Raw genomic sequence first — 26,665 nt, 5'->3', positions numbered from 1 at the left:
AGATCTGAGGATCCGCCATGGATCAGAGTCCTACCATAGATCTGAGATCTGAGTCCTACATATGCATATGTCAAGATGTCACACATTTTTAACTATCTCAAATACGCATAGCAGCTAAAAAGTCAACTGTAACTTGTTAACTTGCAAGAGAAACATCATTATCTGTTAATCACTGAAACAGCTTGTGACTAGTTTCTTATACACCAACAGCAAAAGCACACAGTTATATGACTGCATGTATTTCCACAACATTTTCTTCTGCGATATACGAGTCTCTAACATGTATTTATCTTCTTCTAAGTTCTCCATAAACATTATCATTTGTTTCTTGAAGAAGTTAAATTTGCTTCAAGAAGTTAGATAGCAGTGTTTACTTGCAGTTTTGAAACCCATCTATTTCATTTAATTGATTTACCTTTTCGATCACAAAGTTGGAGGTTCCAAACCATTATCTGAATTACTGTGAAAGTCATTGTATTGTTGGCACGAAGTCAGACATGCTCAATCACAGAGAAACATACAGCTCTCATGTAAGTCTGCTGTTTGGTCTATCAGTGAGTCTATGAGAGGGGATACTAGTATTTACTGTATTGGCAGAATATTTCATAGGCTTTAGGCTACATACCCGGTAAGCAAATAACTTGAACTCTACTGACAAGATATGATAAATGGCTTGAAACACAGTGCTCCTAACTTGCACACATTGTGGATTTATTGTGTTTAATAATTACTATTTAAATTAATAATACCATCAGTCACGTTATTTCATAAAGAATCCAATTTTTTTAAAGCAGTTAGCAACCCCTTTAATGACCACTACTGGAATGTTTCTGTAGTAGCTGTTAAACAAAAGTGTCTTGCAATAAAACACAGGAACTGGAAATAGTTTGAGTGCTTGTGTTCTACTGATTGTGTCAGGTATTGGGTACTCATCCGTAACTCAATCGTGGGTGGTTGTATGGGCCAGTGGTAAAGGTGTTATCTCCCACGTGGGAGGGCCAGGTTCCACTCCCAGTGCTGATTATCGGATTTAAAGAAAATGTACGTTTAGTCATTTTAGTTTATAAACATACTTCTCAAATGAGCACCCACTTTTTTAATCTTTGACATGACAGATAAACTATATTCATATGAAGAAAAATCTGGTGTTCTTTAACTTCTTTAGAATACTTAAAAAAAAAGTGCTATGTATTTCAGGGATTAAACCAGGATAAACATAGTCTGTCCTACAGACCCTAAAACAAATATATCAAATACTGCCCATGCAAGTCTTTAATATTTGGCAAGTCTAGATTCTGCAAGAGTCTATGGGCTCCTTTTTAATAAATTTAACTATACTTAACAACTGCTTTTACCTGTCAAATATGTTCATATCAGAGACTAGATGTTCATCAGGATACATACTTATTACTGCGATATATTTTCTTCGGGACCCTGTTCTATTCCCTGCTGGTACATCCCTTGTATCCACAGTACATTGCAACAGTTCAGCAGGATCACACATGTATTGTATTGAACCAGTGCATTGATATACATGTATATTATGATTGAGAAGCTATTGTATTCTCATTTGGCGTCTCCCAGCTGCCATCATATGTATGGCTATCAATTGGGTAACCATGAGGCTGTCAATTCTACTTAACCTCCATGTTAAATCCTATAGTGCAACGCAATGAAATACTCTTCAAAACATATCTGTATTCTCATACAGATAAAAACCCTGACAAAAAATATCTGAATCAAATTTAACATCCATCCATCAAAATAATGACAAAACAACTTCTGAATAAATAGACCCTTGGCTGTAGATGTTTCTGTAAATTAAAGCATTGACTGACAGGAAGATTGATATGTAATGCATACCAATTACTTCAGGCCGAAGATGCCCGGACATATTTCAGAGTATGGACCATTGATGATGCAGTGATGGAAAGAAAGAGTTGTTATAAATATACCACTACCTACTTTCTTATTTAGAATAACAAAAGGATTTCTGTAATGCAATATTTCACAAGGGTGTTTTTTTCACAACCCTTTGAGTTAAATGTCCTTTGAATGTTTTTATACATCATTTGCAGGTTGATTAATAAAAAACGAATGGTATATATCATCACTGTATTACAACATCACATAAAAAAGAGAATTTAAAAAATATACTTTAATAAGGCTGCAGACAAAATTTTCCTCTTTCATGGGTACATTATTTACAAAAGGGACTTTTTCATTTTCATGGAATACCAAAGTGATGGGGTGGGGGTGAAACTTTAAAAAAAAATTGTATATCTTCAGAATGCATGTCTTTTCATAAAAGACATTCAGTTGATCATGAAATGATGTAGATTAGAGATAGCAATTGTTTTGTACTTGTATGTGAACGACACAATGAGCCTTTCAATGATGGAATGGGAAAGTACACGTACTGTACTAGTCACCATTATTTTGTCCTTGGCTACTGGTATGAAGAGCCTGAACACTTTGTGCAAGGGAACCAGGGACAAGTTCTCAATGGGCAGAAACGTGGTCCTGCTAGTTTGAGATGATAGGTACTTCACACAATACTCTCTTCACTTTGTATGTCTAATTCAATCTAGCAACAGTTGGTACCCTTCATTATGAACAGAACTAAACTTACAAAGGCATGTTTGTTTGTTTGTTTGTTTGTTGTTTAACACCGCACTCAGCAATATTCCAGCTACATGACGGAAGTCTGTAAATAAACGAGTCCAGACCAGACAATCCAGTGATTGACTTAATGAGCATCGATCCTTGCAATTGGGATACATTGACATACTTCAACCAAGTCAGTGAGCCTGACCACCTGCTCCCGTTAGTCGCCTCTTACGACAAGCATTGTTGCCTTTTACAGCAAGCATTGGTTGCTGAAGACCTATTCTACCCCGGATCTTCACGGGGGACAAGCATGGGTTGCTGAAGACCTATTCTACTCCGGATCGTAACGGGTCACAAAGGCATGTATGTATACCACTTTAAAACCTACACCATGAAGATTAGAGCTGAAGACTATATTATAAGAGAATTGAGAATCTGTAATATACCAATAAAACACATTGCGATACAGTTACTAACCAGTACAGCAGGACATGCTTACCCTTGTGAACACCTGGTGTCATCACTGATTTCCAGTGATCCATTCATATACTTTTCATCACTATTTTACCTTTTACGCCCAGAGGAACCAGTCTCAATTATCCTCTGGCATTAACGTTTCATATTTATATAAGTATTCGTATTGAATGATATGAACTTAACTAACCAATCAATACAGATGAATAATTTATACCAAATAAACTCTTAAACTGCAATTCAAATCTTACATCATTTCATAATGAATGAATCTTGATGTAACAAAAATGCAAGAAGAGGAATACAAAGAAAGACGGAAAAATATGATGATATTACGCAGGATAAGTGCAATTTATTGAATTCATCAATTCAATTCAATTTTCTGTTCAGTGAACACGAGAAACCATAAATGCATTCTGAAACTAGAGTAATGGTGGATGCAGGACAAACCAAGGGTTTCACAGACTGATGTCTAGACTGTCTTGGGAAACACAATTGGCACCATTGAAATACTGGCCCTTTTACACTGTCAGCATCAAAAGAAGAAATAATAAAAACAACTTTGTTATGCTTCTTCTCTGAACACATGGACAGCTTCAAAAGTCAATGGATGAAGAAAGCTAATAGATAATACACCTAATGATGGAGCCATTATTTGATTGCTACATTTGCACTACTGATGAAGGTCATAGGAAGGTCTGAATGTGGGGGAACGCTTTCAAATGACAAGGACGTAGACACAGGGTCACTCATCATGGCTGGAGGAGCAGGACCATTGTCTTCCCATGACAATGTCTATAGCACTTGAGGGAGGGAGAGACAGACACTGTTCAGTCAAGTTGGCTTCTGGGGTGAGAGATAAGTAGAAGCACAAAGCTCAAGCTCTGACTGAAGGTCAAATCATAAGAAACATGATGTTTTTGAAACATAGCTGCCAGACAAAATGGACAATTTCAGTCATTCACTTACATAAGACAATTAATGTTAATACAACACAAATCCAGTCGGTAATGATCCAATTATAGTTTCAGAACTATTTTGTTGTGACTGTTTCGGTGTGCATAAACCTATTTATAAGGCTAATATAAAAAAAACAGAGGTTTTTCTCAACATACTGTACAATGGTTTTTCTGTTACCCATTGAATGAGTTGGGTTTTACACCACTCCAGTACTACTCCAGTAATCTAAGAGTGTGTTGGTAAAATCCCAGAGTGATGACACTCTTACACGTTTACCACTTATATGAAACCCATGAGCATGTGTATGGTGCTGACAAACCTAGAAACATAATAATGGCAAACTGGGATTCAAACCCACAACCACTGATTTCCAGGATGCCAAAAGGGATGCAACTCTGCACAGCAAATTGTGGTGCCTTAGACAACTGGGCCACCCATGCCACCCTTACCCCTTCAACTGACATTTACATTTCTTCATCTACATTCACTCACACTTTCCTTGTATGCAAGAAACAACCACGTCAGTAAAATTATGATAGCATCAGTAATGCAAATGGAGATTTCTTATGATTATGGAAATAGTTTTGTTGCTTTGATTAAATTCATAACACAGCATCACACAGGTTCTCAACCAGTAGCACGAACATTGTCTACAAACGACATCATGGATGATACCAGGGCTATAGCTACACTGCCAGATGCCGAGGGGTGGACACAGCTAGCCCAGGGGGTCAAGATGCCATAAGCTGTACACAGAGCTGCAAGGACATACTGGTCAAGGCTCAGATGTGATATCTCCATCATGACAGAACCGCTACAGCTACACTGCTAGATGCCGAGGGGTGGACACAGCTAGCCCAGGGGGTCAAGATGCCACAAGCTGTACACAGAGCTACATAGCTTGGCTGCAAGGACACACTGGTCAAGGCTCAGATGTGATATCTCCATCATGAGAGAACCGCTACAGCTACACTGCCAGATGCCGAGGGGTGGACACAGGGGGTCACGATGCCACTAGCTGTACACAGAGCTACATAGCTTGGCTGCAGGGACACACTGGTCAAGGTACAGATGTGATATTTCCATCATGACAGAACTGCTCCATGATCTCTGCAAGGAGGCAGCATCTGGAACCTGCATCATCTCGGCCTTTCCCCCCACATTAAGTTGCTATAACGTGACAAAACTAAAAGGTTTACTGAGGTGATGTTTAACCTGCCTCCCTCACTTCAGCCCGGTGTGTGCGAACCTCCACGCTGTAATCATCAGGGCTGCACACTCCTAGTTGTATCCATTTACATAATGAAGCACATTATACAGGAATCACAGTAATTGATCTCTTGATCAGTCCGTAAATATCATTAAACAGTGATTAAATTTGACTTCTTGTACTCAACTACAGCTGTGGGTTATCAACCTCAGACAGAACACAGTAACCAAGTCTTCCTGGCCTGGCCTCTCACCATCCCCCTGGCCCATGTTTCCCCTCCCCACTGCCCCTCCCCCCTCCCATATGGATGTGTTTTATAGTACTGAAGATAATTATGCTTTCTTGCCAAAAACCATGTTTATTTCACCAAGTGAATAAGAAGAATTTTTATTTCCAAGAGTGGTACAGCTATAAATGAAATATTGAATTTTTCTTTTTTACGAGATAAAACCATTAAATAAAATAGTGTCTGCCGAACTGTATGAATATTCTACTTACTATGATACACAAAAGTGATTCTCATAGTGTCAAGCGTATATCTACTAGGGCTGCAACAAATACACTATGAGGCGAATACAATTTGTATCACGAATATAGGGTAACAAATGCGAATATTAATTCACGAATACAATAACAAGTCAGCAGTTGATGTATTGTTTGTTATATTCAATGAAACAAAAGCAACACAAATTATTTGACATGGTTTGTTAATTATTAACATATTATACATTTATATACTGCACTTATCCAGGTACTAGTATCTGCTCAAATACGACAATGACTAGTGACCACATTACTGTCAAATTAAATGTTATAAGAGTGTTGTCTTTAAAGAAATCTATGCATATAATATTTTCTTATGGATATTTTTAGATACAGGGTATGTAAATGAACATGACTGCATATTCATAAATATTCGATTCCATTGGTCACGAATAAAGAATTCAATTCATGAATGTATACGGTTCGATTCACCGAATACGCGAGTGAATTGTAACAGCCCTAATATCTACATAGAATGACATATCTGATTAACCCAACACAAGTTAAGTAGTTTATACAGACAGTAACTTGTTGTATTTTTAAAATCAGCACCATATCCCATGTTTTTTTTGTGGAATTTGCCAGCGACCTATTAGACAGAGTTTTTATTGCCCAGAGACAACCAGGAGGTCTTCTCCAAAACATCTTGGCATCCTGTGAAAATAACAGAATAATGTTTCAACTTCAACTTGAGATTCTGTTATGTCACATAAAATTGCAAGAAAACCCCCTTATCGTGTTTATTGTGTGATAAACACATGCTCTGGTAGATACGGAGACAGCAGGGGGCCTACTACAGGCAGCGGCAACGTCATCTCTCCCTACATAACTAGCTGGAGACACTACCTGCGCAGCCTCTATCACTTTCACAAGATATAAACCAAGTACTTCGTATCAGACAAGTTCATGGCCCATCTCCCTTTGCAGAACCCAAGATAAACACACAATTCCGAGTCAGGATTCACATCAAGGAAGCACTCTGTGTTATAGGCAAAGATTCAGTTTCTATGGCTTTCTTTGAGGTTAATATGGGTATATATTTCTTCAGAATATGATCATACCGAAATTACAGTAAAAGGAATTCTGAAGTTGTTGTGAGCATTGCTTCAGGGAAACAAATAGATAAGTTAGTGAGGGAGTGATCTTTTAGCAATATTCCAGCCATATCACATCTTGAACTAATGTGACCACACAATCCCCGATGTTGGGAGAGAGTGTGAGGACATGAAACATTCCTTGCCAATTTAATTATGATCAACATTAACGGTGAGTATCCTCTGCTTTCATGAAAATAATAAATGGTGGGCTCACATCAACTAGATGGACCAGTGAGAGATGAAGCTGACAAAAAAAATGTCACTCATTGTCACTAAGCAATCTAAAAGTGTCCGACTGACTGTACGTGAGGTAAAATGGGGTTTAACATGTGTATGTGTGGCTGCTTGTACTAGTTCGGGAATAATGCCAATTTTTATTGCTGGCCCACTGAGATACCATGCTACAGTTTAATAAGAACACATCACTCAAACACAGTATACTGACTGAGCCGACCAGTCCTTGTTTTAGCCCCTTAATGCCAAGCGCCAGACAGGACAACAACAAGTTCCATCTATTAATACTTGCCTGTGAAGATCACCCATTTAATAAACATACAGCTGTATTACACATTGTGTAATACTAAAAGGCGTGCTCAGAACACGTTTCACGAACAAATATTGAAAGCTTTCAATATCTCTTGGCTTATTCAACGACATTGCGTGTCAAGTTGATAGATCACTGAGAGGAGCTTATGCACACTCGATGACCCAAGCAAACTTGTTGCTAGGCTGACGTCACATGGCATTGTTTAGCCGATGGATCTTGCAACAAAATTCCACAAATTACATCATCAGGTATTGTGACGTTATTGTAAACTTTGAGGTGAAAGGCCCCGTTCCACAAGGCAATCGTAAGGTAGTGCAACAACAGTCGTTGTTCTAAGTTAAATTTTGTGAGTTGCGATAGTCTTATCCCTACGATAATTTTGTGAATTATAAAGGTGGACCGTTGTATGGTATTAAATTCATACGTTTCAACTTTTGATGTGTTTGAAGTATTATTCTGTTAAACTCAATTGGACTATGCCGTGGATCGTGTAGGTGTCAGCCTATTCATACTCAACAGTATAATTCTAAAAATGTTATAAATGGCAAGTAATAAATAAAATACTAAACTGGCTCCCGTGTAAAACCAATTTTATGAAACTTGTGAATAGTTGTGGTATCTGAATCGCTTTTGCTCGTCAGATACCACAACTATTCACTCGTTTCATAAAATTGGTATTACACGGGAGCGAGTTTAGTATTCTAAATGAACGTCTTTTGGTATGACACCATCAGGGAACAAACCCACGACCTTCCGCTCTCTTGGAAGACGCTCTACCACTACACCACCAGAGCACAGAATATCTATCTGATTCCTCTGTCACGTAACACTCAGGAGAGAAAGTATAGCATTGTCAAGTCATATCTATAACATCCAAATGTCAGGATTATCAAATTTGTTCAAAGATTTCCAAGACAAAAACAGGAAGAAAAAAATTGTTGATATCAGCTATTCTAAATACTGTATCCAGAATGTATGACCTTCTTGAACACCAGAAAAAAATCTTTTATTGTGAGAAATCCTATACGGCCTCACCACTACACATAAACACATCATTAATATGGCCATCTTTGTTGAGAAGAGAATAAGTAGATAATAAAGTGTAGAGAACCTTTACCAAACCTAAAAATCAATAAATACTTCTTGTACAAATACATACATACAGTCCTGAAAAAAAAGTTAATACATGTATATACATATTCCGTATGACTTAATCTGTCATGACATGATGTGGCATATTGAAAAATCAGGTGTTCTTAAACTTCTTTTGCGTAGTATAAAATGGAATTCAGAGGACATCAATTTCAAAACCCTGCTGCACACATGCAAATGTATCCATGAAACAACGTCACCTGGACACTTGACAGAGTTGATCAATGTCTACAGACCATCAAGAAGGCTAAGATCAGAGCAAAAACAACTACTAGAGTGCCACATAGAACAAACAAACAAACTAGCTGAAACAGCATTTTCAGTCAAAGCTCCAATTAAGTGGAACAATCTCCCTGAAAACCTAAAACTTGCAAAAACTGTGTCCTCACTTTCAGGCCCCGCTGAAAACCTCCCTCTTCTCCAAAGCCTACCCAGAATAATCAGCTCTTTCTTTTTCAGCAAAGCGCCATTGAGCAGCATCTAGTTGGAAACAAGGTGCTATACAAATCCATTATTATATATATATATATATATATATAAGTCGAACAACTGGAATTAATGTGCCGAGTGCATGCCTATAGTCAACAGCAATAGAATAATGTTTCCTTAATCCTGCAATCTTTAGACACTTCACGTTAGTGCCAATAAGTCGATGTCTAACCATATGGCAGTGTTTCAAAAGAGTCTAAGACTTCTGGCATTCTGGATGTCTGCTGGTATGATTTAGTGGTCACTACTCAGCCCCAAATCTTTTGAAGCAACATATGCTAAATGCATATCACAAGCCTGTCTACCAATGATGTAGACAATCCTAGACTAAAATACAAAGATGCCATGTTTAACACCCAACAACATGTGAATCGCCTGCCATTCTTGACAGGTCACATAACCTTGGGAATAATTTAATGCAAAGTTCTTCACAAAGTTTTCACCTATGATGCCATTATACTGTACATTTGAGGAAAAAGAGGGAACTAGTACACAACATTAAAATTATGACATTTTCCTTGAGGTCAAGATTCATTCAAACATGTCTAAATTGCATACTATCAGTATCAAGTTTGTGCACACTGGTAAATGTTGACATGAATAATTCTTCTAGAGATTTCTGAAGTTAAATTTCTGTTTGACTAGGTAAAAGAGAGTGCCAAGATGAATTAAAAGAATTGAAAGCCACATATGTTTTGACTGTGGAAACCATCTCATCTGTTTATTCTAGGCATAAAGATTCATGGTGATGAAACACAATCAACAAAACTGCATGACTTTCCCTTTATGTCGAGCAATATTCCAACAGCTCCAGCCTTTAGTGTACATTTCACGACTTTAGAGGTAGTATCAAGCATGCTCTTTCTGTGACGAATTCAAAGGGCATCAAATGATTCATGCTCAAATGTTGTGCTCAGAGCCAGAACATTCAAGGCCTCAGTAAAGCTATCAAAAAGTTTTATGGTAGTCATATGGATGACATTTCCAAATTTGATGCATCTGTGACAAAATGATGTCTGATACAATTCTCCATTTTGACTAGTACCATATAAATGTTTCCATGTATTCTCAGACCCATGAAGATCCGGGTTAGAATGGGTCTTCAGCGTCCCATGCTTGCCGGACAAGGCAACTATGCTTGTGGTAGGAGGATCGCCTTGTCAGACTCACTGACTTGGTCATGCATGTCTCATATGCCAATTGCATGGATCCATACTCATGATGTCAATCACTGGATTGTCTGGTCTACACTCGATTATTTATGGATCACATAGCTGGAATATTGCTGAGTGGAGAGTTAAACAATAAACAAACAAAATGTATTCTTCGGTGAACAATTAACTTGCCTTTGCACGTGTTTGTGATGGGTGTGACCAGTGGGGCATAATGTGTGAATACCTAGTATCAAAAGTATTGGAAACTTTTGATATATCAAAGTAGACCTGATATACATTAAAAAACTATGCCATCATTTGACATCCCTCAAGATGCTTGGACACTTCTCACTGAAACCAGCTTGTATGTGCCTTTTTATTAACTTATTATTATTTTCTAACTACTTTCAAAAATGCAATTATAAACAGGTCTGTCACACAGCCTAATTCCTACAACTTCAGCACCTGTGAAGTTTGCCACAAGCAATAGAATTATTTCATCTAGGATCTGGAGATCAGAATCTGATGTAAACATCACTGCAAGGCAAGTGCAAAATCACGAAATTGATAAAAATAAATGATGATAATATCTTATATAGTCAAAGGAAATCAAAGATAGTTCCATAATGATTATCAGATTCCATCTGAAGTGTTTCCAGTCTTGTCAAAGAGGCATGCTGTGTGGTTAGTTGGAGGGTAAACGCAATCTACAGCAGATCTCTACTGTAACAAAGAGATATGTTTCAGACAAGCTTCAGATTCATAAACAACAGGGGATGAGGTTTCATAGAACTTCAAGGATTGTTACACAGTCCTTAAACATCAAAGATGAACAGTTATGAGATAAAACTGTCGTTGATTTTCAGGAATATTATCTCCCGCCATGAAGATACAGTTTGTCCATCCGTCCGCTTCCCAAGGGGACAAATTTCCTCAAAAACTATTTAAGTCAAAGAAATGAAATTTTACACACTGATGTAACTGTGTTCATTCGAAAATTGGTGTCGTAAAGTCTTTTTTTTTACAGAGTTATGGTACTTGCTTCATGTTTTTAATCTTTGTACATACTGCATCAAATGGGGACAAGATTTCCCAGAAACTAATAAAGTTACATGAATGAAAGTTTGCAAGCTTATATCTAAGAGATACTTGTCAAGACTGAGTTCGAAAATTGGTCCTGTCAATTATTTTTTTTACAGAGTTGAACCATGTTATTTTACTTGGTGCATCTGTTGACAAGTTTTCTCAGAAACTACTAAAGTTAGCTCATCTAAGAGATACTTATCAAGACTGAGTTATTTTTGTCCAGTGAAGGGGCCTTTTGTGTGCATTAATTTCACATTTAATCATTTTTTCGATGACATAAAGCAGTCCAAGTGCCTATCTCTACTTAGGGCTTTATATAACTATTTCCCATAGTTATTCCCTACTATAGATATTGATATGGCTGTTTTCTTGTAAGAATTACCGTACTTCAGGGTGAATATATTTCCCAAATGCCAAAACTGTACTTGTAATGTAAAAGTAGTTTCATCTTTTGTTGTGTTGAAAAGATGCGACAACCTGATCATAACTCTAGTGTTGAGTTTTTCATAAAGCTTCAACTTTGCACAAAGCAAGCAATCAGGAAGTTTGTTGTGTTGAAAAGATGCGACAACCTGATCATAACTCTAGTGTTGAGTTTTTCATAAAGCTTCAACTTTGCACAAAGCAAGCAATCAGGAAGTTTGTTGTGTTGAAAAGATGAGACAACCTGATCATAACTCTAGTGTTGAGTTTTTCATAAAGCTTCAACTTTGCACAAAGCAAGCAATCAGGAAGTTTGTTGTGTTGAAAAGATGAGACAACCTGATCATAACTCTAGTGTTGAGTTTTCATAAAGCTTCAACTTTGCACAAAGCAAGCAATCAGGAAGTTTGTTGTGTTGAAAAGATGAGACAACCTGATCATAACTCTAGTGTTGAGTTTTTCATAAAGCTTCAACTTTGCACAAAGCAAGCAATCAGGAAGTTTGTTGTGTTGAAAAGATGAGACAACCTGATCATAACTCTAGTGTTGAGTTTTTCATAAAGCTTCAACTTTGCACAAAGCAAGCAATCAGGAAGTTTGCATAACCGGAGAAGAGTTTGACTGAATGGTGTCTTATATTACAGAATATGGAAGAAATTAACAAGCAACAATTTATCATAAAAATCTCCCCAAACGTATCTGAGAACTGTGTAAGTAGCAACAATAAGAAACTAAATCATTATACTTCTGTGTATAATTAAGTCATATGGAATCATCCTAAGGAAGACCAATGTTGTTTTAAGCCACAGTCACTAATACTCCACCTGTATTGTTGAATCCTGGAAATAATAAAATCCGGACCAGGCAAACTAGTGACTGATAAAATGAGCAATGATCTACACCATGATGACACTCGATCAGATAAGTCTGACCAAGGGATCACCATCTTCGTCTCTCCTACAACAAGTCCGAGGTATTGGCCAGGCAATAGTTATGATTGACAGCATAAGCTGGGCTCCAAGTCATCTAGGCTCAAAGACAAACTGTAAGCCAGGTCACACTTCTTAACCACTGGTCTTCGTTAATCAGGTTTTACAGTAAGTATTTCCAAATTTGATGCATCAGTGACAAGAATGATGTCCGATGTTATTCCCTATTTTGACTTGTTCCATATGTTCCCATGTTTTTTTCGGTGAAAAATTGACTTTCCTTTGCATGTGTTTGTGATGGAAGCCACCGGTGGGGCAGGACTTTATCGCTAACACCTGGTATCATTACTATTTGACAGTAATTCATAAACACATTCTAATGATATAGTCAGAATTGTACAATCGACTGCTTTATGCAGAGATTTCTATCATTTCTTTTCATGAATACCGGCTGTCATCACTGATTTTAAGTGATCCATTCGTATAATTTTCATCACTGTGTTGCCCTTTACGCCCCATGGAATCTGTTTTGGCAGCTGATCAAGACTTATTTTCTGGTGTTGATGTCTAAATTATACAGACCTAATCTGTTCCAGAATCTCCATCAGGGAATCATCAAGGAAATGCAAGGTACTGTAACCTATGACAATGGAGTGAAGTTTACTGCTGTGGCTGCTTGCACTAGTCCGGACTGATGCCGATTTATAGTGCTAGCTCACTGAGATACCATGCCGCAGTTTAACATGAATACCCCACTCAGACACAGTATACTGACTTCGAGCCGACCAGTCCTTGTTTTAGGACCTTAATGCCGAGCGCCAGACAGGGTAACAACAAGTACCATCTTTTAACATCTTTTGGTATGACACGGCTGGGGATCAAACCCCCTACCTTAAAAATAAATTCCACTCTCTGGGCGAACACTCTACCATTAGACCTCGGAGGCGGTTTGTGAAGTTGCAGAAATGTGAGACAGAGGAAGTGACGTCCCAGATGATGTGATGGTAGCGAAGTATGTGACGTCCCAGATGATGTGATGGTAGCGAAGTATGTGACGTCCCAGATGATGTGATGGTAGCGAAGTATGTGACGTCCCAGATGATGTGATGGTAGCGAAGTATGTGACGTCCCAGATGATGTGATGGTAGCGAAGTATGTGACGTCCCAGATGATGTAATGGTAGCGAAGTATGTGACATCCCAGATGATGTGATGGTAGCGAAGTATGTGACGTCCCAGATGATGTGATGGTAGCGAAGTATGTGACGTCCCAGATGATGTAATGGTAGCGAAGTATGTGACATCCCAGATGATGTGATGGTAGCGAAGTATGTGACGTCCCAGATGATGTGATGGTAGCGAAGTATGTGACGTCTCAGATGATGTGATGGTTGCAAAGTATGTGACGTCCCAGATGATGTGATGGTATCGAAGTATGTGACGTCCCAGATGATGTGATGGTAGCGAAGTATGTGACGTCCCAGATGATGTAATGGTAGCGAAGTATGTGACGTCTCAGATGATGTGATGGTTGCAAAGTATGTGACGTCCCAGATGATGTGATGGTATCGAAGTATGTGACGTCCCAGATGATGTGATGGTAGCGAAGTATGTGACGTCCCAGATGATGTGATGGTAGCGAAGTATGTGACGTCCCAGATGATGTAATGGTAGCGAAGTATGTGACATCCCAGATGATGTGATGGTAGCGAAGTATGTGACGTCCCAGATGATGTGATGGTAGCGAAGTATGTGACGTCCCAGATGATGTAATGGTAGCGAAGTATGTGACATCCCAGATGATGTGATGGTAGCGAAGTATGTGACGTCCCAGATGATGTGATGGTAGCGAAGTATGTGACGTCTCAGATGATGTGATGGTTGCAAAGTATGTGACGTCCCAGATGATGTGATGGTAGCGAAGTATGTGACGTCCCAGATGATGTGATGGTAGCGAAGTATGTGACGTCCCAGATGATGTAATGGTAGCGAAGTATGTGACGTCTCAGATGATGTGATGGTTGCAAAGTATGTGACGTCCCAGATGATGTGATGGTATCGAAGTATGTGACGTCCCAGATGATGTGATGGTAGCGAAGTATGTGACGTCCCAGATGATGTGATGGTAGCGAAGTATGTGACGTCTCAGATGATGTGATGGTTGCAAAGTATGTGATGTCCCAGATGATGTGATGGTAGCGAAGTATGTGACGTCCCAGATGATGTGATGGTAGCGAAGTATGTGACGTCCCAGATGATGTAATGGTAGCGAAGTATGTGACGTCTCAGATGATGTGATGGTAGCAAAGTATGTGACGTCCCAGATGATGTGATGGTATCGAAGTATGTGACGTCCCAGATGATGTGATGGTAGCGAAGTATGTGACGTCCCAGATGAGGTGATGGTAGCAGATTGTTCCCTTGTACTTATATTGGTAGAATGTAGCTATATGCTGTACACTGGACAACCCAGGATGAAGCAAGGAAACATAACTTCCAGACTGCACATGATTAGGTTTGAAATATGTACCATGAGGTTTATCAATTTGGATCTATTTATCCAGATATCACCAACACTCATCAAGGTGTTTTTACCCAGTGTTCTTGCTCACCCCAGTCCCGTGTGTGTGGTGGAATTACTGAAAGTTAGTGCAAGTCAAACATTTGGTACTCATTTTATCTGCACTGTGTAAATATTCCTATGATGTTGGGTAAGGTTGTTATAAGGAGCTGGTGTATAGCTAGCGGCAGACACCAGGCTCCATGCGATAGTGTTGTACAACCAGAAAGAGTAAACACTTGCAGTTAACATCTTGTGTTCCCATCTCTTCCCACTACAATGTAACATTCTCAGGGACAATGTAAGAAAACATCCAGTGGCAAATTACCAATTTCAGAATATTTTGTGTTATGAAAATAACTGATAACTAACAGTAAATGTCCAGCGGACATCAAGTTGCAATTGCTGTATCAGTAAAACCATGTGTTCCCCTGCACTGGGAATTGTGTACTTGATATGTGCTATGCATCATTTGTTGAGGTCAACATACAGACTGTTCCTACAGACTGATGTGAACAACTTGAGACCTGTTTCAAAAGTCCCGGAATAGCCAATGTTAATCCTGTTCCTTAGGGACTGGTGCCAATATCTGGTACTACATGTAGCAGGTATTTAACAATCAAGTCAAGTCAAGTCTTAGAGTGATCTAACAAAGTATGTTATGTTTAACAGTGGTCCTGTCTGGACATATCCCCCGGCTGCACAATGAGATTGACACTTGACAAGATACACCACGGACATCTTCCAGCTCCATCAAGTACTGTGTGGATCTTCTCTGAAAATTCTAAAGTTAATAAATTCTTCTTTTAACTCTTGCTGTTTAAAAATGCTTTATATGAATGCTGAGTTATTGTTCATAATACTATGAATAATTTCAAAATGCTTTTATCATATTGTTGCACAGAATTTACCTTCATCAGTCAAGCAGTTTCTGAGTAAAAGAATTTTACCGAACCAAGGATGCATCTTGAAAGAGTTATAGATCATTGACCAATGTGATGAGTGTAGAAATATCAAGAGAAAAAGACCTGAACATATGTGTTTAGGCCATCCACTAACTACAATATAAATTTCATTACACTTTGAAAACAAATGTCTAAAAATGGCCATAAACATGTTTCTTAATACAGTTGCCATAACGGAACTAAGCCTCTTGAACAAACTAAGGTGTCATCATTCGAAGGAAAAAGTATGTCTAGTTTCATCCTTATTGGTCCAGTGCTTTGTGACAAGATGCTCACACCAACAACGCTGATGTTGATGTAGACGCTGACAGACAGCCAGACAGTGACACTGGACTTTACTCAGGTTAGGCAACAGTACACACTAGAGTGAGTGAGTGAGTATGGTTTTACACCGCTTTTAGCAATATTCCAGCAATATCATGGCAGGGGACGCTAGAAATGGGCTTCACACATTGTACCCACGTCGGGAACCTGTGTCCTTGGCATGACAAGCGAACGCTTTAACCACTCGGCAACCCGACCGCCCCGTAAACACTAGGGGCATCTATGAGGGGAAATAGAGTATTTGAACACACACAGTATCACGCATGGTGAAAGTTGGTGATGTGTCAGCCATCATTTCCTCTCAAAGGGAACGTAAAGTAAGACCAAACGTAAAGTAAGACCAAACGTAATGTAAGACATGAATGAATTGTAAGACATTGATACTGACAGCAGAAAATCATGCACACGAAACATTTTATAACCTGTTGTCGATGCATGTGTTCTTGTACATGCAACTCAACACTGCAATAACTGCCATTTTACCCAAGACTGCAAATTAATTAACAATGCTTGTCAACTTGAACAGCCTATTTCTTTCTCTCGGGAAAACAACAGATTGGACGAGATTGGTTCACTGGAACAAGTTTGCATGTTGTCAAGTTCAGTTGTTGAATCTGAATCTCCAAACTATTTGCAAGCACTGCATTATCCTTATTTAAGCTCAAACTGGTGTCTGGTGCTGTTGCCTGAGTTTTAAACTGTATCCGGACAATGTCCTGATCATCAGTACATCACAATAAACAGCCATCACAGGCAAATCAGGAACCAACCATTTTATACGGGAACTTACCAAAAAGAATATTGCAATGGCACTGTAGCTCACCTGTTTATGTAGTCTACAGTTACAATTTCAACAAGGATCGCCACTTAACAAAAGTTGCAGTCAGCATTGATGTCAAAGTGTTTTGTATAGCAAATTCTAATGATTTAAACACAATGTTATCTTAAGGAGAAACACACATACCAATGTTCAGCTCCCCTATTTTAGAAAAGAAGTTTACACAGCAAAATATGCATTTTAAGAGAATACAAGAGGATGTTAATGAAAGGTCAAAATCTTAAGCTAGTGCAAAAAATGGAAGATTCGTGTTAAATCCCATACTCAACTAAACAAATATCAATTTTCAATACTTTTTGTACAAGCATGGACAAAAACAGATTTTTCAACATGGCTGCCCTGGCAGTTCATTTGAACCTCTTGAACAATACAGGTGACATCATTGGGAAGAACAAATAAGTGAAGTCTTAGCTGCACTGGTCAAATTGTTTGTGAGGAGATATTGTTAACTGAGCGAGGAAATGCATTTTGAGAGGATCTAGGGCCATGGTCAAAGTGTATTGGTCAAATAAAGATCAAGGGAACATCTGTGTTGAGCCCCACTACTAACTGGACACATACCAAGTTTCATTACACGTTGAACGAAAATGGATGAGTACAGGCCATAAGAAGTTTCATCTTTCAGTATGGTCAAAGGACAAAGGTCAAATCAAGGTAAATATTTCAAATAACAGAATATATATGTTGAACCCAAATACAAACTACATATTTACCAAATGTCATTTCAATTTGAAAAATAAACTACTGAGTAATGGCCATAAACCTGTTTTTCAAAATGGTTGTCGTGGCAACTATGTAGAAAATCAGATTTAAACTTCTTGAACAAATTGGGGTGCCATCATTGGTGGGAACATGTATGTGATACTTTATGACCTCTGACATTTCTCAACTGTCTGACCTGTCCAAATTTATGTCTTCTTTATGTCACAATAAAATATTGCCACATATGTCTTCAATTCCCCAAAGAAGATCAGTTGTGTGGACATATTCTTTTCAGACACTGAATATACACCTCTTTACTGAACTACACACCTCTGACTGCTGTGGGATCTCCGAGGATGTTAATTGCACGTTACATGCTGGTTAATCGAGGTCGTGACTGATCAATAAAACATGTGATTAAACTATTCACCAGCAAACTGATTCAGTCACTGTACATCCCTGTCATGTTCTGTTCCATTGCTTCATCAGCTGATTTTGAACAGCTGTAGGATATAGATATGGATTCTAGAACTATTTCATTTCATGAATATGTATATCAAAATGTTTCTTGTAATCATTAGTGTTATAAATTATTTGTGAAATCCTAAATGACCTGAACAATGATTCTCCTCCAATATACTCACAACAAAATACATGGAATGAAGATTTCAATGGGAATACATCAATAGGGAAGACATCCATGTATCTGTATTCAACATCAATAGCAGAATAGTCAATTACTGCAAGTTTCCATACATCTGTACTCGACATCAATAGCAGAATACAGTCAATTACTGAAAGTTTCCATACATCTGTACTCGACATCAATAGAAGAATACAGTCAACTACTGCAAGTTTCCATACATCTGTACTCGACATCAATAGCAGAATACAGTCAATTACTGCAAGTTTCCATACATCTCTACTCGACATCAATAGCAGAATACAGTCAACTACTGCAAGTTTCCATACATCTCTACTCGACATCAATAGCAGAATACAGTCAACTACTGCAAGTTTCCATACATCTCTACTCGACATCAATAGCAGAATACAGTCAATTACTGCAAATTTCCATACATCTGCACTCCACATCAATAGCAGAATACAGTCAACTACTGCAAGTCTCAATACATCTGTATTCAACATCAATAGCAGAATACAGTCAACTTCTGCAAGTCTCCATACATCTGCACGTGTAAAGCGGATGCATCACATCACCTACCTGTGGCCCAGTGATGTCCCCCTTGACCTGTGATGTCGTTACATCTGAGCAGCAGTAGGAACACAAGGGAGAATCCAAAATGGCCGCTGATTATCCCGTATTCCATTTCCTGCGAACTTTAGTATCCAGTATCCACACTCATGCTACTGGCGCTACATCTACCATTGAATTCTTGATCTGTAAAAAGAATAGAATGCTTTAACTCATGTGTCTATACATGGCAATTGGGCACTGGCAATTGCACACAAAAATTAAATAAATACAGTAACCAATAACTCCCCAAGGAAATCTGGTTTGCAATAGAAGCATCAAAAGGCAGTTTATTGTCTCCTCAGACAATTTCAAAAATACTGTCATGCTCAAATTTTTCAGATGCTGAACAATTTTGAGCCATTGTTGGTCTCAAGGGATGATATAAGATTTTTGTCTGCAAATATTTTCATTTCTTGAAGCAAGAAATGATATCTCCCACAAATGATGATGATGGTATTGGTTGTGTGTGAGTGAGTTGCTGCAATTTAAACCCTCTGGGTTCACAGTTGTGGTTCACAGTAAATTTAACAAATTTGCTCTCCTAGCAGTTCAGAGCTATCTACTTGACAAAGGAAACTGTGAATGTTACAATCATATGACTTTCATAAGTACTGTTTAAGGTCACACTGACGACTGCAATGGATGTTTGTGTCTGTCCATGCATATAATTTCATAAATGTCATCCCTTTTTATTCAATTCAGCGACATCAGCACTTTCAGGATGTTTTTTAATCCAACTCAGGTACACCATACAACTTCAGTCTAGTATTGATAGAAATATGAGCTTGACTAGTCCAGTCTAGACAGATTACATTGTGGTTGGTATAAACAGACCCGGTTCAAGTTTTCTCAACCAAAAGGTAATGAAAGCTATTTTGGCTGTTATTATTAATAACATATTTCAGATATATAGATGACAGACAATAAAACTCCCTCCATGTTTTGCTTGAGTTTCTAAGTCTTTCTGAAGTGATTACAGGGATTTTCCATATTTAAGCCCTGGGGCTAATTACGGAAAATAGCACTTTCTCATTTAAACTATTTTCATTATCCGAAAAAAAGCACAGTTCTCAATTTCGGAAGCTTACGCTTTCTTACCTAAATATAGTGGGCAATCTTTGCAGAAAACAAGTTGTTTTAACTGAGAAAATATAGTACAAGGATTTTACATTTGGACAGGAAGTAACTTCATAGACTGATAAACTTGCACTTCTTGTTGAAAGTACCAGTACATAAGATTGCCTTGCATAATGCATTGCCAAGTATTCACTTTCAAAGGAGGTAAGGTATCAATTTAACTCTTTCAATACCAGACAACCAGAAGCGTTTACTGCTGTGACACCAAGTTCCCAGAGACTTTTGAGTGATACATGAAGCCAACATTTATCAAAGAAAATATCTGCTTGTAAAACATCTTAGGTACTGTACATGTTATGTGCCATGTGAAAGGACTAATCCTATTGTTTATAAATATGAAAGTTATGTTTATCACATTATTTAAATAATGCTTTTACAACTTAATTAAGTTCATTGTAAAGAAAAATGTAAGCTCAAACATTCATAACATCCAGATTAAGGACCAAGGAAGCGACAATTTTCGGCAAATATAAGATTTCATAAAATCCACTGACTTATTTCTTTTTTATTTTCATTGTTTACGTAATTGGAAATTTATTTTAAAAAGAATTATAACAGCGGCTGTCTGCTGAAGAAATACATGAAGAAATACCTCCGTTTTCCAAGCTTCGTATGAATAAGATAAAAATTGGTTTCTAATGACATTTTCTTGCCAAAATCTGCTACAAGGTTTGTGATTCGTCTAATTTGAGCATGCGACCTAAGGCAGCCAATCAAATTACAGCTATGGTACTGTCCTGTATGATGAATTTCACATTTTGATGAGAGAACTTTGTTAAATCGTGTTATTTCTAACGTTTATAAGTAGGCAATCGCGATTTATATTAAACATATGTCTCATGCTAGATTATGAGCTGTGACAAAGATATTTCATGAATATATTTGGCCCTTAAACATCGTGTCCAAGCTGAGAAATCAAGGCGACAAAAGCCGAGATGTCATTTGACTTACATTACACGCGATTTCATGAAAAGATGGAAATAATAACTTAGATGTAAGTTTGACAACTTTTAGATATATTTTTGTCGATTTTATTTACTTTGTATAATATATTTAATGATTGGCTTTAAACATCTTTATTTTGCTCTTTGACATGTTGATGTGGACCCGTTGTCAAAGTGTGTTTCCAAGAATTTTATTTTCAATAACATTGCGGGAAATAGTGAATACTTTTGTAATCTATCGAAAAAAAATGATGAATTGAAAAAGAATACGTATTTCAGATATTGTGAAAAGTGGATAAATTTGATAAATGAATGATACGACAGGTAGGTTAATAAAATTATATACTATTTTGATGTGACGACAACTTGGCGGGTCTACCATCCAAGGTGTCTGGGGACTCGAGCCTTCTTGACCTATGTACTGGCCCACGGTGTTGAAAGAGTTAAGAAACATCACTCCAAAATTAATATCCAAATTTAAGCCAATGGGCCTAAATATGGAAATATTTTCCATTTTTAAGCCCATGAGAGTAATTCTGCGTGAGCCTAAATACGGGAAGTCTCGGGATGTATAAACGATCACATGTGCAGCATGGATCACAGGAAGTGAAGTGTTTGATGAAGTGTTAGAAGCTTGTAGCACAGGATACATAAAGACATGAAACTTTGTGAGGAACTTTACAGTGGATCCTGTGTCAAGGCAACTCCTTGCCTCATCAGGTGGATGAATGTTTCATGTTATCACAGGAAAGTCAACAAAACTTCACCACAACCCATTAACTTTCTTTCAGGACTCATGTTGTCATTTCATGGATCACAGCACTTTAAGGTGAACCATGTCCTAATCTACAGCCCATGCTGACTTTCTGTGTCGGCGAGTTCAAGAGATGCAAAATACATTTGGGGTATTTGGACAGAGAATTTACCATATTAGGCAAACAGCAGTGTGTGAGTTAGTGTTGTTTTACGCCTGAATGAGCATTATTTCAGGTTATGAACGGTCGTCATCCACATCATCGGAGAGAGATAAGGCCTAATCAGTCAGATCACACACTGTAGTCACCAAGTCCTATCTACGTGGCTCCTTCAACAAGTGCAAGTGTCATGCCAGAGCACTTGGGTCCAATTTTGCCACGGATACCCGCTCAGTGATGGACTTTGTTATTACAGTATAAACTGAGTCAAATGAGCCTGAATGACCACTGGCAGATCCATAGTGAGTGTATGTGTGTGTGTGTGTGTGTGTGTGTGTGTGTGTGTGTGTGTGTGTGTGTGTGTGTGTGTGTGTGTGTGTGTGTGTTACATGATAACTGCACCCTAAGTCCCTTGATGACTTAGTCATTAAACAAGGACTAACACTTTTCAAAATCCTGGATCCGCTTCCATTGACTGTCATCAGCAGTATATTATATACAGTGTCTTGATAATCTGTTCCAAATTCAGAGTGGGAACCCAGGCACTCCTAGACAATGACATATGTGCTACAGAAAATATCTCGGAGGGATTTTTACCTCACTCGAACCTCCCAAGGGAAGTAACTGGATGGCTCTGGCAAGAAGCAAGGGAAACATTGTCCGCAACAATACAAGACAGATGTCTCTCTTGAGAGTTCATCGATATTTTTCTGCATTTAACGAAATGAGACAAATCTATCAATACAACCACCTCCTCTTTCATAGAGGTCACAGTAGGTATATCTTTGATTTCTTTGAGGTGGGAAGTATTAACATCTTGTTTCAGTCTTACAGTGATGAGTTAGTAGGTTCCAACTGTATTTAGGGGTCATGGGTAACCTAGTCATCTAAGGCACTGTGCAGAGTTGCTCCAGAAACCTGTATATGGTTTTGAATCCTGGTTCATCACGATTATGTTTCTAGGTTTGTCAGCACGATACCCGTGCTCCTGGGTTTCACCAAAATGGTAAACGTCTGTGAACTGCCTCACTTTGGGCTTTCCTCCCACATTAAGCAGACATGCCGTGATATAACTGGAATACTGTTCAAAGCAGCATTAAAACCAACTTACTCACTCCGCCTCCATTTCAGTCCGAACACAGCAAATCTGGGTACATGGGAGGAAGATGACATAGGTCCCACATATTCACCACCTTGTTAACTGGTATGCAATGGCGACGTGATTAAATTGGGATTCACACCTGTGATCAACAGACTCTGTCTACTGGGCCTGTGTTCCCTCCTCCCAGTTTTAGCCATACCAACACATCAAGATTTTGCACAGAAGCCAAAGAGATAACCACATGTTTGTATTACAACAGCACCAACTGGTAACTCTCCGTAGTTACTGCCGAGCTGAAGGAGAGTGACAAGGTTTGGGATGAGTGACGAGGCAACCAGCCATGACAACCTCCCCGAATACACATGGGACAAATTATGACTGAGGGTTTCTGGCAACATACACAGTTCCAGATTACACCTCCACTCACACCCAGGGGATACCTTGGTACCAGGTATTGTGAAACACATACAAGGATAAGACCAGAATAGTCTGTCAATAGGATAAGACCAGAATAGTCTGTCAGTAGGATAAGACCAGAATAGTCTGTCAATAGGATAAGACCAGAATAGTCTATCAATAGGATCAGACCAGAATAGTCTAGCAGCAGGATAAGACCAGAATAGTCTGTCAGTAGGATAAGACCAGAATAGACTGTCAATAGGATAAGACCAGAATAGTCTGTCAGTAAGATAAGACCAGAATAGACTGTCAATAGGATAAGACCAGAATAGTCTGTCAATAGGATAAGACCAGAATAGACTGTCAGTAGGATAAGACCAGAATAGTCTGTCAGTAGGATAAGACCAGAATAGTCTGTCAGTAGGATAAGACCAGAATAGACTGTCAGTAGGATAAGACCAGAATAGTTTGTCAGTAGGATAAGACCAGAATAGTCTAGCAGTAGGATAGGGAATTTCTAATGGTTTTAAGTAGTTGTTTGCTTCATTGACTTACATATCAATTGTATCAACATCATGATTTAGTGAGTGAGTGAGTATGGTTTTATGCAGCTTTTAGCAATATTCCAGCAATATCACGGCGGGGGACACCGGAAATGGACTTCACACATTGTACCCATGGCGGGAATCGGCGTTGTCGGCGTGACGAGCGAACGCTTTAACCACTTGGATACCCGACCGCCCCACATCATGATTGAACATGATCAAGTCTGATAAAGTGGTATATATATTCGATAGTCCCGATTCTTTGAAACAGATTCCACAGTATTTCTACAACACATCTGCTTATACTTGAAGAACATATGTGAAAGACTTTTTCATAAAAACTTTCACACAATTACTTTCCAGGAGTCTTTTGATGTCTGATGCAATTACCTATTTTGGCTTGTACCAGATGTTGCAATGTTTCTGCAGGTGAACATTTCACTTGCCTTTGCATGTGTTTGTGTCAAGTGCCACCATCTGGGCAGGATAGGCTCACCTTTTCATGAACTAAGTGATGGTGATTCATAAACACATGCAAACATGTACCGGAAACAGCAATCAGCCGTACACACATTTTCTTGGAATCTACCGGTGATTTGGTTAAAACTGATATTACTTAAAAGTATTTTAATGCAAGGATCAGGAAAAATTGTATCTAAAACCATTTGGTATCATGAATAATATATTCCAATATCATGTTATCTAAGTTGCAGCTTTAATTAAATATATTTCAAACGTTATATTTTCAATGATAACAACCCTTCGGTGCAGCTGATTGCGATTGCCGTTCATTTTTTCACGTGGAACAATTTGACCAGACCCTGGCGAAGCTCCTGCGCACATGATCGCAAGAACTACATGTTGACATAGAATCGCCAAACTACATCAAATATGACCTTTAACAAGTCAAAGTATTGCATTTATGATATATGTATGTATCCATTCTCTGTCAACTAAAGTTTGTTTCAAGGCATCAATAGCGGTAATCTGACCGTGGTTGCTGTTAATAATCTTGAGCTGTGCGATCTTCAGATTACTTCACACTCAATCTTGCCAAGATTAATTAAAACAATATTAAAGGAATTTTTTTAATAAAATCAATGAAATAAGTCCAGAACACTTTTTTATAACCAGGCAGTGTAATTACATGATTAATTTGCGTATTTCAGTACAGATTTGTTGACATGGTAATTCCGGTCTTATGTGCTCTCAGTAATGTATTTGCGTCGGGGGAAAATAAACTTAAAAAAACAGTTTGGCGTGTATAATGCACACCCCCTTCAACAGAGCTGTTTTTTGGGAAAAAAGTGCGCACTATACTCAAGAAAATATGGTAGTCAGAATCACAACGGACTCTGCTTCTAGTTTAGATTTCTTATGATTATGGATATAGTGTTGTCACATTTATTTACAGACTAGGTACGCAACATGATTCACAGAGGTTCAAAGTTTATTTGCAAGCAATATCTTTTTGTCCATCTGTTGCTTGTTGTTAAGCTCGCTCATCATATTCTAGCCATATGATGGTGGCCTGGAAATCATCTGTATCACCTGATGCAGTTAGTAGGACATGAACGGGTTACCCGGAATCTACGCCAACATGGAATCCCAACGTGGGTTGTCCATTAATGCTCCATCTGCACTCAAACTAAGAGAGTGCTGAGAGAAGCTGGAACCTAGTGATTTCGTTCGTAGATACATTTCTGGTTTATCTTAACTTTAATCAAATATGAAATATAACAGTTGAACGCTATTTATTCTTCTGACAATAAAATAAAGATGTTGTAAATGATAGAAATAGATTAAATAATTCATGTTGCTTTTGAACAAATCAAACCACTTATAACTCTTATTCATATGACAAAAATATGAATTATTAGACTTCATAAACATATGAATATGCATTTGCAAGATGACAAATTACAGTTTTGAATATATCCTCACGTTGTCAAGCAGAGGGGACAAGAGGCTCAGTTAGTCTAACGTTGTCCATGCAGAGTTGTGTCCCTTAGCCAACAGGATCTGCTGGTGGTGGGTTGGATGCTTCCTGATGTTTGTCAGCACCGTACCCACATCATGGTTCTTAGTTTAAGTTTTAAATGTCTGAAACCTGACCTGCATCCTTGACCTTCCTCCAACTTTACATTAACACAACTGGGAGAAATCTCATCACACTGATAGTAATAGGCGACCCTTGCCAGACTGATAAAACCAACCTCCTAAAACAATTTATGAACCCACCAAAAGAATGGTCCAGTCTTGTTGCCAGGACTGTATTCCACATGTTTAAGCTGAGGCCATGAG

At 38.3% G+C, this 26,665-nt stretch overlaps 1 protein-coding gene across 7 annotated transcripts in view; it reads right to left on the bottom strand.

Annotated features, from left to right (window-relative positions):
- The window catches only part of LOC139464043 (thrombospondin type-1 domain-containing protein 7A-like), a 402,501-nt gene that overhangs the window by 168,296 nt on the left and 207,540 nt on the right, over nt 1-26,665 (bottom strand). For all 7 annotated transcript variants that reach the window (XM_071245564.1, XM_071245563.1, XM_071245558.1 and 4 more), the window contains one exon: nt 19,288-19,464. In XM_071245564.1, coding sequence (XP_071101665.1) covers nt 19,288-19,393 — 106 coding nt within the window. In that variant the 5' untranslated portion in view covers nt 19,394-19,464. The remainder of the gene's footprint in view (nt 1-19,287; nt 19,465-26,665) is intronic.

This window comes from Haliotis cracherodii, unplaced genomic scaffold, assembly GCF_022045235.1.
Source record: "Haliotis cracherodii isolate W230 unplaced genomic scaffold, xgHalCrac1.p SCAF_16, whole genome shotgun sequence".
Taxonomy (NCBI): Eukaryota; Metazoa; Mollusca; class Gastropoda; order Lepetellida; family Haliotidae; genus Haliotis; species Haliotis cracherodii.
Note: the sequence above shows the minus strand (reverse complement) of the source record. Positions and strands in the feature narration are given on the sequence as shown.